Here is a 19961-nt window from a genome sequence, read left to right as displayed (position 1 = left end):
TATTATTATTATTATTATTATTATTATTATTATCATCATCATCATCATCATTATTATTATTATTATTATTATTATTATCATCATTATTATTATTAATATTAGTATTAATAATAAAACAATTACTCAATACATGATAAATACAAGTTTAATTTAAATATGAAATTGGCAGCATTTCTATGATAAAAAACAATTCATTAGGAAATGAGGTGAGATCATAAGTAACACTGTACAAAGTGAGCTATGTTTGACTGACTACACTTGAAAATTTGTCTGTAATGGGGACAGACAGCTGAGGCAAATGTACAGTATTTGAGTACAAATGATAGACCAGTAGAGTTGTTATGTTTAAGATTAGTGGTATTTATTTGTTGTTAAACTGCACAAATACATTCCTTTACTCACGGATATGTTTCTTTAAACATCATTAGTGTGAAATGGACCAAAAGCTGTTGGTATCATACTGCCCCTGCTTTAGGTAGTGTTCATTTTATCTTGACTCTGCAGTCATATGCATGTTTAAGTATGTTTTTACAAAAATGTGAGATAAAGCACCTATTTCAAGCGAGCCTGTGTTGCCAAAATGAATGTGAATTATTAAATGAAAGGGTTTTCTACTATGCTTCAATAAAAGATATCATTTACATTATATCAAGCCATTTAAGTTTTTTTACTCAGAGATCTTTTTAACGTTTCAGGCTCCTAATAAAGATCAAGGCTAATCTCTCTATTTGCCTAGTGAATTTGCAGAAATTAGCTCAGTTTCTCTGACTGAGGAGCGCTGCTTCACACAAAGCTGAGGTTGTGCCAGCGAGGACTGGGTGAATTAATGCATCTGAATTGTTCCATCTGCATTGGAGCCAAATACCGCACATCAATTATGAGCTGCCGACACTCGGTGTGAGCAGAGTCACATTAGAGTTGACTGATCTGTTTATGACAGTGTAATCTTGCATCTGCGTGAAGGGCTACATGTTTCATTAACCTCTTTTTGTGTCGATTCTCTCAGTCTTGCCGCTTTTCTAGTTGATCGTGTCCACCTGATGACAGACTGACGGAATGATGTTCTTATGTCATTTCCTGCAGAGCTAAACACTTAAATGTCAAGTGTACTGTGAGTATTATAGTGTCGGTCCAGTGTGGACTGTTAATATTAAGGAATTTTCTCCAGCATATTTGCTGGTGTTTTGCTTATATTTAGAATTGAGCATTTGAAGTAACATGTCTATGAGTTATTACTGGCCAATTACACTTTTTTAAGGTATACATCTACAGATTTGTAACACTGAGAATACATGTTTCTCAACAAGGATGCATTTATTGGAATAAAATAGGAGTTTTACTGTTATCTATGAAATTAAAATCATAAAACAAAAAATGATTTGTTACTTAAACTAAATTGAAACGTTAATCCAAAAAATAAAATAATTTTTTTTTTCAGCTAGTTGGCAATAAAAAAAAATAAAAAAAAATATATTTATATATATAATGAGCAATATTACACTCATAGCAGTGCGATATGGCTGTATATCAGCACTGGTGGGAGGTGTGCGTTGGCTGAGTGCCTTAGTGTTTCACCAGTGACGATATACAGCCATATCTCACTGCTACGAGAGTGATATTTCATTTTTGTACAACAGTTCTGGATGGTTCTTGAATCTGATTGGCTGATAGCCATGCAATATTCCTGTAATAACAGCACTTAAACAGTCCCTTAACCCTTGTGTATTACTCCACCCACACAGCGTGACAACAGATGATTCATCGTGTTTGCGGCCATCAGCCTGTCATACAGAGCAAACTGTGTGTATTTTGTGTCTTGTGTATGTATTTTTTGTATAACCCTAATATACTTTTTTGTTGACCATTTTGTTTTTAATGCATCTCCTGTTTTCGTTACTGCAGACTAGTTCAGTAAAAAGAAAGAGGAAATGCCTGCATGTCTTTTTCTTATCGCAAACACAACAGTAATCTAGTAGTGTTTGCGCTGCTTTGGCTTTGTCGGGGATAATTATTATGATTTCCTGATTCTACACACACACTAAACATAGTTTTAATAAATGATTTATAGTTCTAATAACTGATTTATTTTATCTTTGCCATGATGACAGTACATAATATTTGACTAGATATTTTTAAAGACACTTCTATACAGCTTAAAGTGACATTTAAAGGCTTAAATAGGTTAATTAGGGTAAATAGGCAGGTTAGGGTAATTAGGCAAGATACTGTATAATGATGGTTTGTTCTGTAGAAAATCGGAAAAAAAAAGCTTAAAGGGGCCAATAATTTTTTACCTTAAAATGTTTTTAAAAATGTAAAAACTGCTTTTATTCTAGACAAAATGAAACAAATAAGACTTTCTACAGAAGAAAAAAATCTTATCAGACTTACTGTGAAAATGTCCTTGATCTGACTTCAACTATATAAATAAATTTATATATATATATATATATATATATATAAATATATATATATATATATATATATATATATATATATATATATATATATATATATATATATATATATATATATATATATATATATATATATATATACATATATATATGTAATTTTGTTATTAACGATTATTATACAAATTTATATGTAAAAAATTATAAATATATATATATATAAAGATACAAATATACAAATATTATTACACTATTACACAGAAAATTAATATCCAAATAATTCATTCATTCATTTTCTTGTCGGCTTAGTCCCTTTATTAATCCGGGGTCGCCACAGCGGAATGAACCGCCAACTTATCCAGCATGTTTTTACGCAGCGGATGCCCTTCCAGCCGCAACCCATCTCTGGGAAACATCCACACACACATTCACACACACACTCATACACTACGGACAATTTAGCCTACCCAATTCATCTGTACTGCATGTCTTTAGACTGTGGGGGAAACCAGAGCACCTGGAGGAAACCCACGCGAAGGCAGGGAGAACATGCAAACTCCACACAGAAACGCCGACTGAGCTGAGGATCGAATCAGTGACCTTCTTGCTGTGAGGCGACAGCACTACCTACTGCACCACTTTTGTTTATATCCAAATAAACAAAAACAAAATGAACTTACAAAACAAAAACAAATTGAACCTATGAAGCTTCCGTGCTTCTGTAAATTACTCAGTGGTACTAAAATATCTATTTACAGTATGTGATTACATTTTCAGCAGCCATTAGTCTTCACTATCACTTTTTTCCTTTTTTGGTCAAACTCAGAGCAAATGACGTATATGATTTAATCTACTAGACAGTTAGAAATATGTTGTTACATAATTACTGCTTACAATGAGCTAGATATCTCTATTCTAGAGGTGTAACTGGTGCTGAATGACAAGCTACTGCAAGAAAAACAACTCAAGTACTGCTTTATCACAGTGCTGTGTATAAAGTCCCTGAACATTTGCCAACATTACAATTGCACTCTTGTTTATAACAAAAGCTACATCAACAAAATAGGTAAGACAACTTGGTGATGTTTTTAGCTGTTTTTAATTTTTACTCCCCCGGATAACAGGGATTCACGGAAATCTCACTACTCATTGTATGCCACTTCGTCAAACAACCAAACAGTCTTAAAATGTTACTTTTCTTCAGAAGATCCAAACAAATGTCAAGATCAGAGGTTCTCTCATGGTTTAAAGGGCTGGATATCAAAGGGTTTTTGTCGCGGTTGCTCACAACTAAATAAGAGAAGACTCTCAGCCTGTGGCACATGGCCTTTGAGTTCCTGTTTCTAAACAAGACACTGATAGACTGACCTCACTCAAACATGAGGGGCAGCTGGACTCACTTTCCCAAGCCCAATTTTACACTAAAGCACTGTTCAAGTAGGATTTTTAATAGTGTTCCCCAGTCTAGATTTGAAGTTGTGCTTTGCATATCAGAGCATAAACCAATTCAAATAATTACAGTTAAAGTCAAAATGAGTAATTATTAACTCCTGTTATTTTTTTTTCAATATTTCCCAAATTATGCTTAATAAAGCAAGTAATTTTCCATAGTATTCCTGATAATATTTTTTATATTTTTTCTTTTGGTGAAAGTCTTGCGTTATTTCAGCTAGAATAAAAGCAGTTTTTAATTGTTTTAAAACCATTTTAAGTTTAGTAATATTATTATTGCCCCCTTAAGCAATATTTTTCCGACTGTCTGCAAAAGAAACCATTGTTATACAATCACTTGCCTAATGAGTTAACACAATTAGTTAAGCCTTTAAATTGCACTTTTTATCAGAATACTAGTGTCTTAAAAAATATACAGTAATAATATATAATATATAATAATATATAGTACATAGAATAATAAAATACTATGTATTGTCATCATGGTAAAGATAAAAAATCAATTATTACTAATTATTATTAAATATATTGTGTTTAGTAACGTCTTGAACAAAAAATCTATCCATTAAACAGATATTGGAGGGAAAAAATACAGGGGGCTAATATTCAGGAGGGCTAATAATTCTGACTTTAACTGTTAATACATTTTGTTAGCTATACAACATGGGTGTCAGGGTTCTGCCACTCTGGTCTTGTAAATTCTTGTTTTGGTGGTGGCAGAGCTCTGACACTACCCATGTCTGGTCCTGTTTCTGTCTCTGTGTGTGCGCGCGACATCGTGCCGCTTGATGTGGCCGCGCGCGCTCTGCGTCCCTCTGACGCGCGCGCTCTTGTACTAGTGTTTGTGTTTGTTCTGTCAGCATCGCGCTGCTTTATTCTCGGCGCCTCCGTCTAGTTGGTTTCAGTTTTGGTTGGCGCTGAGATGAAGCATGCGCGTTGCTTATGTGTGAGCACACGGTAAGGTGTTTATCTATCGTGTGCTCGTGTCTTGCGTCTCTTGTTAAAGCACGTGGCTCGGTGTTTACATTGTATTCACGTGCTTTTGTCGTGTGCTTCAGTGTTGTGCTCGTCTTGTCATGAACATGCGGTTAATGAGTTCTCTCATTGGCTGCATGTTCTTGTCCTGTTTTATGTGAGCGCATGGCTTGTGTCTTCTCTCTGTGTCATGCGCTCTCCCGTCTATTGTCTAGTCCCACCCTCCTTGTTAACCCATTATTAGTTAATTATGTTCATCTGTTTTTGTGTTAATTTCCTACAGTTTATAAACCCCTTATGTCTGCTGTCCTGTGCGAGTTCGTCATCACATGTTGTCCATCTTTACCTGTCCTGCTGTGTCCAGCCTTGCCTTGTCGTGCCTGCCCAGTCAAGTTTGTTTGTTTATTTGTTTTATTAGTGTTTTCCCCCTCGGGGTTGTTTTATTTTGCATTTTATTTTATTTTTATTATTTAATAAAATTCTATATACTCTGCGCTTGGGTACTCGCTCCTTTTTCCCATCACCGAACGTGACAATGGGTAAATAACAAATGTACTTTTTAAAGGAAGGAAACTATTGTAGATGTCATATTTATTTATTTATTTATTTATTTATTTATTTATTTATTTATTTATTTATTTATTTATGTAGTTTGAAGTCTGATATCTTAGAATGTATAGGGGGTTACTTTTTAAACTTTTTAAGGAACCGTTAAAAACAGACTCTTATTAACATACAAACTCTTAATAATATACAAACAGTGGGATAGAAATTTATCTTTATTGCTGGACACTTCATATAGTGCTATTTAATTGTGAAACATATTTGCTATGTGAGATTATTAATATTATATTTTCTCTATGCCTTGCCAGACTTTTGGACAATTTTAATAAACAGAAATGTCACACCGAGAAACAACAAAGTTGATAATGTTTCCAAAAAGTTCCAAAAATTCCAATAGCATCTGGATGCAGCCTTTGTGATGCTAGCTGAGATTGCACCACTCAGCAATGCAATCTCAGACACAATGCACTCAATGGAGTGAGTGACGTCACTGTGACGAGTAGGGTTAGGGGTAAGGTTAGGTGAGCGCATTAAAAAGCATTGGATGCAGCTCAGATTGCACTCCACCAGGTCTGCAACCAGACTCCTCTCAAATATTCAGACAAACACAACAGGTGCATATCATGAGCTTCACAGGGGGCTTCAGTAACTTGAATGGGGTCCTTCAACTAATTAAAGTTTTCTGTTGAACATGGTATTCAATGAGAAAATGTATCAATTTCCTATGTTTTTAGAAGTGTACAGATGAAAGATGACCATTTACTAAAATAAATACCTAAATTTAGGTTATTTGTTAATTAATTTAACATAAAAGCTGTATTTACTGAACTATGCATGAGACAATCACAGTTTTGTTTTGTTGCCATTTTTTCTGTTCTCCTATTAATTTTTTGGTCTTGAAAGTATGTCCTCTTGTATTCACAAATGCATAAACCATAAAGAATTTTCCAGGTGCTATTGATGGCATCATATTGTAACATTATATAATGCATACTGCTGCATGTTTAATAATTGGTCTGTTTGGGTAACACCATTTGAATGTTAAGCCTACAGGAAAGAAACATTTAGATAAAACGCAAGTCTGATCTGATCAAATAAAAGTATGCAAATATAAAAACAACACAAAGAGCTGCTTGACTGAGTGCCACAGCGACATCATTTAAAAAAAACAACAATACAAACAAACCATACTTAGGTTTAAAAATGCTAAGTCTCTGTGTTCAATAATTGCTCAGGAATCCGCAAGAGAGACTAAACGAGAAGTTAACCGTACATTAACAGGGAGTCAACCATAACCTAATGACTATGTGTTATTAAAAGACGGCAGAACAACCGAGAGCACAATATGCAAATCAGCACGAGCGACTTCAAAGGCGCCACAATGAAAACCAGCCGCAAATAGAACAAAAGCATAAGACCGGCTCCAGGCCAACTGAAGGCACAAACGCTTGTTGTTGATTCTTGTGGCGATAAGCTTACTTTAACATGACGGCGGCCTATGCACATATAGCAGCGAAGTGGATTTAATCGGGCTAATTAAAATCCACTCAAGGCAGAATGCAGCATCCACTGTAATAATCTGGAAGAGAACAACTCTCCACTCCAATTTATTCTGGAGCTGTGGCTGCACGGGGAGGGGGGCCGGCGGGGACGGTCAGTGGTTCTGGCTGGTAGTTTGGATGAGGGCTGTCAGATTTTGCAGTGTGCCATTTAACGGATGGGCAGCGGGCCGCTGTGAGGATGGGCCGGGGCGCGGGAGGAGGTCTGCGTGTGTTACCTGTGGGGGGAATGATTCCTGGCGACATGAGGCCCGGCACCGTGTGCGGCATGATGTGAGGGTTCTCCGGCGATGTCACACTCTGGGTCCGTTTTGGAGGCCTCCCGGGTCTTGAGCTAAAACAGAAGTGAAGTGGTGGAAAGGGGAAAGTGGAGAGAGAGAGACTTGCTGTTAACATTCGCACCAGAACGCAATTCCATTCCAAAGAGCCAACATGCACTGTAAATAAATTCCTTTTCAAGGACAGTTGCTTTCTGCCGCTCGACATAATAGACTTCCATAACTAATTAGATTACACAGTGAATTCATTTCCTTTATTGAAGATCAACCACTTTTTGATGCATAATTCATGGCCCGCACCTCGTTACCTGCCCTTCTGTATTAATATCCCTACACTATTTGAATTGCCTCGTTTGCATATGCTAAAATACGGCCGTGCAGCTTTTCAGGCTGGAAATTACATGTTAACTTGTTATAATTATTGCAGTCAGGCCACTATTGATTTATGAGACTTTTAAAAACCAAATATGTGTAGTTCTGGTAATGAATGATATTGTAAGGTTCTTCAGGAAATTAAAAGGCAACGGCTGCCTTAGGAAACGTTCTGCTTGCTTGATTTAATAGGAGCTGTAGCTGGAAGCTGGTGTGACTGAGTGACTCAGACCTGTTGTGCGTTTATGATGGAAACTTTTATTACTTGAAATGAGTGACCAAGATCACACAATGATTAATGACACAAGAAGCACAAGTCTGACAGAGAGCGAGAGAGAGAGAGAAAAAAAAATGCCCCTCCGAGCTGATTGTCAGATATTTTTCACACATTACTCTGTGCTGTTCATCCATGCATATCTCTCCTCTAATTTTGGCCAAAACGCAGCTTGCGTAATATCAAAACAGCCTTTACGGAAATATTTCCTATCTGAGAGCATCCCTAATAAATTGGTGTAGTTGTTTTGAAGCCGCTGCAGCCACTGGGGACATGTTTGGGAGTTTTTACAACAACAAAAAAAAAATAAAGAAGAAGAAGTGTGATTGCATCCCCACTCACTGTTTTATTTAAAAACTAATTACAAACGTAAAGTTGCTAAACAAATAAACATATATTATATACCTGTTTAACGATAACAAATCTTTCTAGTAACTAAAATAAAAAAAATATCCAAACTTAAATTTATATTTACATTAACATTTATTAGACTGATAAATGCATTTAGATTTACTTTATAAATAAGTAAATAAACAAATATATTCATTAAATGTAGCAATTACAAACAAATAAAATCATAGTTAAAATAGTAGAATGCTACAATTACATAATCAAATTTTACAAACCAGCAAATAAACAAACAAACATACAAATAAAGGAATTGACCATTAAAGGTGCAGTAGGTGATTGTCTTCACATTTTTTTGTTGTGCTGGTTAAAAGTCTCTTCACATTCCAATAGTAATGATTAAAGTAAATGATCTAAATTTATTTCTATGTATTTTTATATTCTGGGTAAGGCGTAAGACTAAAAAGTCTTTATCCAATTAAATATTGTAGAGTCGATAATTCCCATAATTCTGATAAGTAGCCCAAACTGTTTGTCAGCAAATGCAGATTTGAACAACTGCACACCTTTTCACGCAGATCCGCCAATGCACGTCCACGCGGGCCAAGGGTGACAGCACTAAAAACAAATGCTCAATCAAAATTTTAAAATCCTGAATGAATATTCGATCAACTTTTGCACGCTGGAGGAAGGACGACACCATGACTGAAGTAGTTCTTTTAGACGGGTAATGGTATGTTTAAATGGGTTTTATGCACAGAAGTGTTGTTCAATCTCTGAAATCTTCCGGCAAACGATTGATGTGACTATTTTCAGAATCTTTTACAGCATTAAAAATGTAGATATTAATTTAGTTTAATAACAAAATACAAGTAAATATCACTATTCTGCCTAGCCTGCTTTACTGGTGAAGTTGGTTTTATATTCACATTGGTTTATTTTTGAACAATGACATTTGTGACGCACTCCCTATTTTTTAGTTTACCATGCTACTCTTAATGTTCGGTCTGAAATAGCATGTAAGTAAATGTATGGCTCAGAAATAAGTGTAATTCCTGCACCCCACCAGCCAAGTACTAAGCATACAGTAGTCGCTTTAGGACAAAGTGTATGAGAGAGTGAGACTGATGAGAGAGTAATTACATAACTGGAAACGTGCTAGATATAATACAATTTTTCATTCAGAATTGTAGTATAATAAAGTACTATAAAGTTTTTTAATTGGCGAATAAGCTAGTGCAAGGATGTCCAGACTCGGTCCAGGTGTCCTACAAAGTTTAGTTCCAACCGAAATCAGACACACCTGGGCTAGCTAATCAAGCTCTTACTAGGCATTATAGAAACATCCTTGCAGGTGTGTTGAAGCAAGTTGGAGCTAAACTCTGCAGGACGCCGGCCCTCCAAAACCGAGTTTGGACACCCCTGGCCTAGTGGGTCTCTGTCATCTTTAATGTGCGTGCTCGCGATTTTAGGCAATGTGGCTTTGGACAGCAGGGCAGGGATTGTATTTGAAAGATATTACGCTAAACGGTTAGCATTTAGGCAGATCGCCTACTGCATCTTTAATTGATAACTATATTTTCAAGACTTATAAAACACCACAAATAAATTATCTAATTATATGTACATGATTGAATATTTAAATATAATGAATAAATCAGATAAAATGCTACTCATTGTTTCCAGAGAAAAGCTCATTTTCAAGGCATTGTGTATATTTCACAACACTTGCGTTAGAATGGCATATCAGGACATGATTGAAAGAGGCCTTCATTAACTCAAGGTTTTGTTCTCTGCTTTTCCAGTGACTAAACAGGGCCTCATTTTCATGGCCAAAAGGAAAGCAGAAGAGCGCATTTACAACGACCCAAGGCCTTTTTAAAAGCTCACTTATTCATGTACCAAAGTCTGTCATGTGCATCAGTTTAGTCCATTTACAGACTGGGCAGATGAGCTGCGTTTCATTGCATTTTATCATGTTTTATTCTTGACAGGCATGAAATTGAAACGGAAATTCTTTACTTCGCACACTAAAAACAGAAGAGGCCATAAACTCCATGCTCATAGCGTTAGCAATGAGAAAGAGAAGCACTCGATATACAGTCAGGCCCGAGGCCATTCACACTGTAAGGAGCTTGAACCATATCAGTCTGTTCGAATGTGACAGAATCATTTCCACCTCGCATCACGCAACAGAAATAGAGACATCATCTTCTTCATACCTCATATAAATGTCCCGGTAAAGGATTTCACACTGTTATAATAGGGCTATATTTGATATTCTTCTTTGCAGCGCCCCCTCTGTTCATACTTAGAATGTCAAGTTCTTCACTGAGGTTCTATTTGATGCATTTATGCAAATCTTTTTCGGCCTAATATAGACTTGTTCTTTTGTAAACCAATTTTTCACCCCCCGAAAATATCTGTTATCATGCTTTCATCATCTAATCCAAAACCATTTTTTACCATTTTTCATAGAAAACAAAATAATTTGAGCTGTTTTCTTTATCATATCAGTTAAATTCATTTGCATATTCAAATTTGACAAGTTTCAAGTGATCATAAGACACAAAAAGCAGTTAACATGCAACCTTATTATGTGATTATAATGTAATCTAGCAACAGAATAGTACAGATATACACAACTTTTTGATTTAGTGGCTATTTTGTATGAATTTATATGATCTCATTTGCTCATCCCCAACGATGGTTGGGTATAGGTGTTTGATGTTATAAAAGTGTATTTTTTTGCATAAATGAAATTGAATTAATTTGTATATGAATTAGCTGCTTTTTTTGTCTATACTTCAAATAGTTTCCTTATGAGGTCAGGCTTGATTTTGACATTATTGCGATTAAACTTTAACTCGTGTCAACCTAATACTTCAATCAAACTAATGCGATCAAACTCACAACCATAACTGATGTAATCACATTGACATACTGTAACAATAATCACAGTTGTTTTGCATATAGCAAATTTAGTGGCAATAAACATGTATGTAAACACCTTCGTCATAATATTACTGCTCTGATCAAATGTGAATGTGCTTCAACATGATTGTCCCTCCTCTCCAAATCATTAAACTGTAAACACAATCCAATACACAGTTTGAGTTGTGTAAATTCATCTAGACACGCTGCAAAGAAACTGATGTAGTGAAGTTAACACAACACCTATGGAAATGTGTTTAGCATTTAAAGCAAGTATATAAAAAAGTGAGGAGTAAATGCTGGTTGTGTAAATACAACCAACTCAGTAAAAAATGTTTCTACACAATCCATTTGTCGAGACAACATGAAGGAATTAATTTAACAGATTTAACTATTATAAATTTAAGTGAACTGAACATGAAACAATTAAGTTGTTGGTGGCATCGTGGGTATCGCTGTCGCCTCACAGCAAGAAGGTCTAAAGGCATACGCTAGGTGAATTGGATAAACTAAATTGTCTGTAGTGTATGTGTGTAAATGAGAGGGCATGTATGTTACCCAGTAATGGGTTGCAGCTGGAAAGGAATCTGCTGTGTAAAACATATGCTGGATGAGTTGTCAGTTCATTTAGCTATTTCAAACCAAATAATCAGAACAAAGCAAACAGTAACATTTTTGGTGCACACGTAAAAATTGTTTGTCATTTCTATCAATGATGTAATTCCATCTGACTTGGATGTGAAGTGGATATGCAAATTTACACAGAAAAAAAAAAAAAAAACGTCCCACTTTATATTAAGTGTCCTTAACTACTATGTACTTACATAAAATAAATACAATGTACTTACTGTGTTTATAATGTATTTGAGAACACTTGTGGTGCTTTTGAGTTGGGATAGAGGTTGGGTTATGGACAGGTTTGGTGGCATGGGTAGGCTTCTGGATGGGTTAAGGTGTAAGGGATGGTCAACAGTGTATTTACAAATGTAATTACAAAAGTTAAATACAGATGTAATTATATACGTATTTAATCAAGCTTAAGTACACAGTAAATACATGTATTTACACAATAAGTACATTGTAACAAACTATTTATTCCTATGTAAGTACATGTTAGTTAAGGCCACTTAATATAAAGTGGGACAAAAAAAAACTATTTCTGTTGTCATTAAATCAATCTATGACTTCCTCTACTAAACTTTTTTTGGTCATATTGCTCATCTGAAATTCTCCTAAACTTCATCACAGTTCCAATATGAAGTCATAGAATGACATGAGCATCAGTACATCATCAAACAATTTTCAGTTGTAGAAAATTTCCCTCTTTTGAATCCAACACTTCATTTGGAATTGTAGAAGATCTTAAGAGACCACGGCAAGAAACGATCCTGTCCAACCCAGAAAACGTCCTTAAATGAAATTCCTCCTATAGAAAAAAAACCCTTGATCTTACCAAGGAGATTGCATGACAGTTTTGCTGTCATCACTTTCAATGTACTAAGCTGAATTATTTATGAAAGACCTCAATAGGCGGCATGTGATGGTAAAAGCCTTCCTCCCTCCTCTCTCAACAATGCCAAGAGCAGAAAAAAACTTGGACAAAAAAATGGACAAAATGTCACATCAACTTTAGCTCCAGGAAGAGCAGAGGATTGTGAACAAAGCAGACGTTTAGCCTTGGAGCTGTGCAGGGATCTGCTCTCAGAGTGTTTACACCCCATCTGATGAAGGTATAGAGTGGAAGGAGATAAAGAACAGGAGCTTTTTGTAAGGTTGTTGCAACACTATTTTACCGTAGCAAAAAAAAGAAAAAAAAGATAGAAAAATTATTCATTTGATTTAATTTCATTCCAAACCCAAATGACTTTCTTATTGCTGACTGTGATAAAAAAAAAAACAGCATAAAAGTATGTTCAAATTCATACGGCCTTTTATGAAGCCAAACACATAGCAGACTGGACAGTATTTGAGGAACAGATCCAATTCATGAACAAATAACAGACCTTTTCCACTGACAGAATCTGAATGATATGTTCATGTATTAGAGTGATACAGTTCTCAAGTTCAAGTGAATCATGATGAACATTTTTTTCAGTTTACTCACAGAATGTATGGCACTTGAGTCATAAGAAAGACTTGTATATTAACATTTAGAATGATTATGCCTGGTTTTAAGGCTTTAAAGCTCCAGCCCCTAAATATATTACTATTTTGTGTTCTAAATCAAGAAACAAATCAAGTCTAATAAGTCTGAAACAATCAATTACAGTATAATAATTGTAATTCTGGGGTTGTTATAAGCAATAAAAACTGACATTTTATTGATGTTGTTGCTCACGTCAAAAAATATATACCGGTCAAAAGTTTGGGGTCAGTAGAGTTTTTAAATGTTTTAGAATAAGCTTCTCCTGCTTACCAAGGCTGCATTTATTCATCAAAAATACAATATTGTAAAATTGTGAATTATTGTGCTATTGCACGGTAAAATAACTGTACAAAATTAGTTTATAATTTAATATTTTTTTCCAGTGATTTTAAAGATGAATTTTTCATTACTCCAGTCGTCATTACTATTACACTGTATATACTACTATAATAATAATTGGAGTAATAATTTAATTTGAAATTACATTCAATAAGAATGTAGTTATTTAAAATTAACAAATATTTACAAATTGTATTTTTTTTACATTTAATAAATGCCGCCTTGACGAACAGAATAATTTTCATAAAAAAAAAAAAAAACATGAAAAAAAAAATTGGACCCCAAACTTTTGACTGCTATAGTGCACTTTTTTCACTCACAGAATGTATTTAAGAAACAAATTAATTCTAGTAAGTCAGGAGACAACATGACGGCGCATTGATCAGATGTACCTATTCATGCTCCTCTAGCATTCGATTGACATCGCATACAACAAAGAAGAAACACGAAATTCAAGATGACGCCAATGCTGAGACCGCCATTGGCCAGGCTAGCGCAACATATGAGGCTAAAGAAACCAGCGCAAGCATCGATAAAAACCTAGAGAGTACCATTAAGAAATGTTATCGCAAGTATGAGAGAAGACTTCTCAATCAAATGTAAAGGGATTTTCTCAGCCATACAGGAGGTAAAACAAGTCTAATAAGTCTGAAATAAAAAGGCAATGAGTCAAATACAGTATAATAATTGTAATGAGGTCTTTAATATAATAATATAAACAGAAATTTTATTGTTGTTGCTGATGTCAAGAAATACATCTATTACTTATTCTCATGTTCCAAACCCATAATACTTTTATTAAGTATTACTTAAATAAAACAAAAATAAACATAATAAAACGTTACATAATAATTTTTTTTGTAAAATAAATGATAATACCTTTTTTTGTAAAAAAACATATATATATATAACAAATAAAGAAAAAGAAGAGAGATATGAATCAGTTAGTATATTAGAAGAAAAATATCACAAATATTGATTATGCAGATTTAGCTTTGACATTATTTAACTCCCTTATCTTTACCTTGCTCCAAATTAGATCTCTAGGCTGTTGAAATAAGTAAATAATCACCAGACATTTAGTCAAATATTATTATGTAATATGATTTAAATAATTGCTTTACCCTTAAAACTTGTAGAAACAACTTACTTTTAACAATTACTCTAAACCTGAAACCTTAGATTAGCTATCATGGAGAAGTCCGCTACTAGTAAAAAAGAACCTCATTGGTTCTTGTGGAAGCTGAAAGGTACTGCATTAACCTCACTGGTTGTCACGCATTAAGCAAGCATGCTTGAGACACCAAATATGAATGATGCAAACACTGTTTGCTTGTCAAGGTTTATACTGTATGTGAATAAAAAGCCTTAGAAACCGACCACGTCTCTTCAGATTAAATTGCTCAATTCTTCTGGCTAGATAGACTTTCTAAAAAAAAAAATCACAGATTTGATTCAAATGATCTTTATTTCAGAAGATGAATGATATACTCATGGTTTGTGAATGACGTGAGAATGAGTAAATTAAATTCTTTTGTGAACCAACCCTAAATACATCCCACTTATTTTTTAACCTTATTATATTTGGCTTTTCTATGTGTATTTGTCTTCTTTATATGGTTTGTTTTTAATTTATGATGGCACGATAGCACTCTGAAGGAAAAAAAAACAAGCTGGAAACAAAGCTGAATCACATCAAGTGTTTGAAAGTGAAATCCCCATCATGCGACAGTACGGAAGGTTTTCACTTAAAACAGGTTGGCCTGTGCTCCTATGTTCAAGAGGACACTGCAGTCATTTAGCTGAGATATGCATGAGCTTTCTCTGCTGTTTGTCGCTTCTGTAAACAGCGATTATGGGGCCACTGAGGACGAAGAGAGAACAAGAGCTGGACCTTCACAAAAGAACGAGTACAATTTGTCATGTGCTGGATGCTGAGTCCTTAAATAGCCCGGCACAAAAAGTCCTCAAAAGTAGGCTATTAGAGCACAACAATGGTTCATGAGATCCACTTGTGCCTGAGATTTGCCCTGTCCACTCCACTACTGGATGTCACCACTACCAAACTTAGTTACATCCTTTTCCCCCCTTGTTTCTTTTTTGTAACTCTATGGGATATTTTTTAACACAATGGGAGAGAAACAAGGCTATCAGTGACGTTTTGCTGAGCGCGATGCTGACAAATTCAAATAAACAAGATTTTCGCCCCTAGAGGGAGAAGGCAATGTTTGCTTGCATTTATTTATTAGATAAAGCTGAGTGGTTTGTATTACTCGGAAAGTAAACATCTGAAATTAGCTGCAAAATGCAATGCAGACACAGCCAGCGAGTTATTATGGAAGACGGGTTTCAGCCAGGGTGCAAATTATAGGGGTTTTTAGAAGGTTTTGACCCCCTTAAATTAAAGTTTGACCCTCTTACTTCAATCAAAGCGATGAGGAAAAGGTGAAGAGGTTTAATGTGTGACAGTTTAACAGTTTAAATAACATTAAAATGTATAAAGTCAATATGTATAATGCTAAAAAAAAATTATTTGCAGACCTAAAAAACATTTACTTGTAAAATACATTTTAAATAAAAGTTTAAACATTTAGGTTATGCTTGGAATGAACTATGGGTAGACAGAAAACACATTGTATATCACATATGACATAGCAGACGTTTGCAGAAGTTAAACCATGTTCTTAGACGGTAAATCTGGAAAATTCACCTTTCAGAATAAGAACCAAACAATCACCCAGCATTCTCGTGTTATTGCTCTTGCTATAGTTAATAACAGATCCTCGAACTTTTATAAACGGTGCTTGCCCGAGGCCAAAAAAGTGGCAAATTTGTAACAAATGTAGGAGTTCTGCGTTTGTTTTGCATTCATGGCGAAAAGAAAATAAGAGTGAACTTTCTCTGAACCGTGCTTCCTTTAATGGACTTGGTCCATGTTGACCCAGGAGTTCACAGTGGAACATGATCTCCTTCGTCCCACCACACTGAGAAAGCAATCAGATTAAAGCCACAAACTATATGGTCATCTCACACACAAAACACAAAAGTCATCTCACAGTTCTTATGTGTTGCTTGTTAATATCTGTCTGGGGGGCGGGGGGCTAAATTCTTAGCATTCCGATGTGATTGAACTCTTAAATACTAATTACACATGATTCTCTAATAAAATTAGAATAATTTTATCATTTTAATAAATATAAATAAATATACCACCATGTAAAAAAAAAACACAAAATTATTTTAGCTTTTAAAACTAAAATTGTGTAAGATTAAATATTTTTTTTTAAATATGAAATGAAATTTGTCCCAGAGATGGATTGCGGCTGGAAGGGCATTCACTGAGTAAAAACTTGCTGGATAAGTTGGCGGTTCATTCCGCTGTGGTGACCCCGGATTAATAAAGGGACTAAGCCGGCAAGAAAATGAATGAATGAAATGAAATTGAATTAAACTAATTAAACTAAACTAATTTAAATGTTCTTTTTTTAAATTTATAGTTGTTTTTTAAAATGAAAACACAACCTTAGTAAGATTTTAAAAGTGAAAAAAAATTAACAAAATAAAAAAACATTTAAATTATTAATAAAAATCAAATAAGTTACAAATGTTTTCTTTTTAGCTATCAATAAAAAAAAAAACCCTGATATAATTATTTCATTATTTACAGTACAACATCCACTGTTGAAAAAAGACACTTAATTCAATCTATTAAACTTCTGCAATCTATCTAGAGCCTGTTTCAATTTTGTATCACACATTGAATGCACTAAAATATACCCAGTCAATTTTAAAAAGCAGGTACTTCATATCAAATATCTTATGTATTTACTAAACACAAATTTGAGATGTCCACAAAGAACCCATTTGATCAGCATGTGGACTTCTGGACCAAGCTCAGACACATTTCACTGGCTGGCTGAAGTCAATACATGTCTCGCTCAGGTTTACAGAAAGAACATTCCCTTTTGATTGGCCTCAAATGGAGCAATTAACCTTTCCCGTCTTCCTCTTGTTTGTCATCGGGAAAGGTAAAGATGAAGATATTTATTCCATTTACCTGCAGTCAAGCAAAACATGCGGCCAAATCGCAGCATCTCTGCCTCTGTAAATACAGACTCCTCCAGAAGGCCGCCAATCAGGCCTTATAAAATATTAACCCAATGTCATTGGCCTTTTCAAATCTCTCACCTAGAATTCCCTAATTGTTCCCTTTCTTTATCTCACCCGCGCAAAGTGTAAATAAATTAACAAAATAGCTTTTATCAGGGCCGAATAACCTTTTAACTGAAGGATTATCACTGGTTTATTTTTCATTTTTGTTGGAGCGATAGCAGCACATGCCTCATTGATTACTGGTGGCCAGCAGAGAAAACAAGGGCCTGATAACAAACCCGAGGTCTGCGCACTAACAATAACACAGATTAGGGCCCCTGACTTTGCAGCTTTTCCTCGGCTTGATTAGATGGAATGCTGGCAGGTAAACGCGGCTCCATTTTACTACGCAATCTTTGCGTGCGCTGACTGTAAGATCGAAGTGTATAACTCTGGCCGATTGATCATACTGTAGTTAGAAAGACATTCAATTTAAACTACTGTACATTGAGAGGACTTGAAACATCAAACTGGGCCAGTATACTGTATTTAGTTAAAAACCTAGTGCAATGAATGAAAATGGTCGTTGAAGGATTTTATAAAGAGACATGTCATTCAAAAACATGCGATCACACTAAATTTCTATTTGATAATTACATTATTTAATATATAAAAAATATATTTATGCGGCTTTCCCAGAGATGGGTTGTGGCTGGAAGGGCATCCACTACGTAAAAACTTGCTGGATAAGTTGGCGGTTCATTCCACTGTGGCAACCCCGGATTAATAAAGGGACTAAGCCGACAAGAAAATAAATGAATGAATGAATGAATGAATGAATGAATGAATGAATGAATGAATATTTATGCGGCATGGTGGCTAAGTGGTTAGCACTGTTGCCTCACAATAGAAGGTTGAATGCTTCGAGTCATTGATGCATTTCTGTGTGTAATTTGCATGTTCTCCCCGTGTTCGTATGGGTTCTCTCAGGGTGCTCATGGTTTCCCCCACAGTCCAAAGGCATGCAATATAGGTGAATTGAATAAACCAAATTGCCGATAGTGTATGTGTGAGATTGTTAGTGTGTATTGGTGTTTCCCAGAATTGGGTTGCAGCTGGAAGGGCATCCTCTGCGTAAAACATATGCTGAATAAGTTGGCAGTTTATTCCAATGTGGCCAATATATATGAATAAAAAAACTATACTATGCCAAAGGAAAATGAATAAATGAATAAAAAAAATATTTATTAATATAAAATATATTGATAAATCTCAGTTCATATTTATCTCAGAATATATTTCCTTTCTGTTTACCTTGAGTAGTCAGACCATTTTAAAAGGATACTTCATATGTTTTTTTTTTTTTTTTTTTTACTATGGTTTTATTTTATGTACGTGTTTTTCTGTAGCCCTTTGAATCTTTGTGCAATTAATGAATTTAATTGTGCAATTAAAGTTGTAAACTAAATTAATAAAATTAAACTACACTTTTGATTTTAAGAATGTATTTCTTTTGTATATCTTTTATGGAAATGAATAAACGCAAACTGCTGTATATGCATTAACTGATAGTAACAGATAATAACATATACTGTAACAAATGTAATGCTCATAGTTATTTTTTGCTAATGAATTAAGAATTTAATGGACCTTTTTGCAAAGAACTACCAAATAAACACTTTACTAACTAATATAAATTTATGTGAAATAAATGAAATTAAATTAAATTAAAAGGGCAATGCAGTGGTGCAGTGGGTAGTGCTGTCGCCTCACAGTAAGAAGGTCAATGGTTCGAGCCTTGACTGGGTCAGTTGGCATTTCTGTGTGGAGTTTGCATGCTCTCCCAGCTTTCGCGTGGATTTCCTCCGGGTGCTCCGGGTTCCTTCCACAGTCTACAGCTTACGGTGAATTGGGTAAGCTAAAACTGTCCGTAGTGTAAATAAGAGTGTATGAGTGTAAAAAAACTATTATTAATATAATTATTATTAATAATAAAACTACTACTACTAATAATAATAACATTTTATCTTAGTTATACAGGGAAAATTTATTTTGTTTTTCAATTAGTACAAAAACTAAATCTAAAATAAAAACTGTTCTTTTATATAAAAAAGGCATTAAAAAAAAAAAAAAAAAAAATATATATATATATATATATATATATATATATATATATATATATAAAACAGCATATGGGTTTGAACACAAATGAAG

The 19961-nt window shown here is 34.5% G+C and overlaps 1 protein-coding gene across 25 annotated transcripts in view; it reads right to left on the bottom strand.

The window, feature by feature from the left end:
• Nucleotides 1-19961, bottom strand: part of dachd (dachshund d) — a 245506-nt gene that overhangs the window by 88198 nt on the left and 137347 nt on the right. For all 25 annotated transcript variants that reach the window (XM_073912271.1, XM_073912270.1, XM_073912280.1 and 22 more), the window contains 1 exon segment: nt 7183-7298. In XM_073912271.1, the coding sequence (XP_073768372.1) occupies nt 7183-7298 (116 nt within the window).

The sequence above is a fragment of the Danio rerio genome, chromosome 9 (genome assembly GCF_049306965.1).
Source record: "Danio rerio strain Tuebingen ecotype United States chromosome 9, GRCz12tu, whole genome shotgun sequence".
Taxonomy (NCBI): Eukaryota; Metazoa; Chordata; class Actinopteri; order Cypriniformes; family Danionidae; genus Danio; species Danio rerio.
Note: the sequence above shows the minus strand (reverse complement) of the source record. Positions and strands in the feature narration are given on the sequence as shown.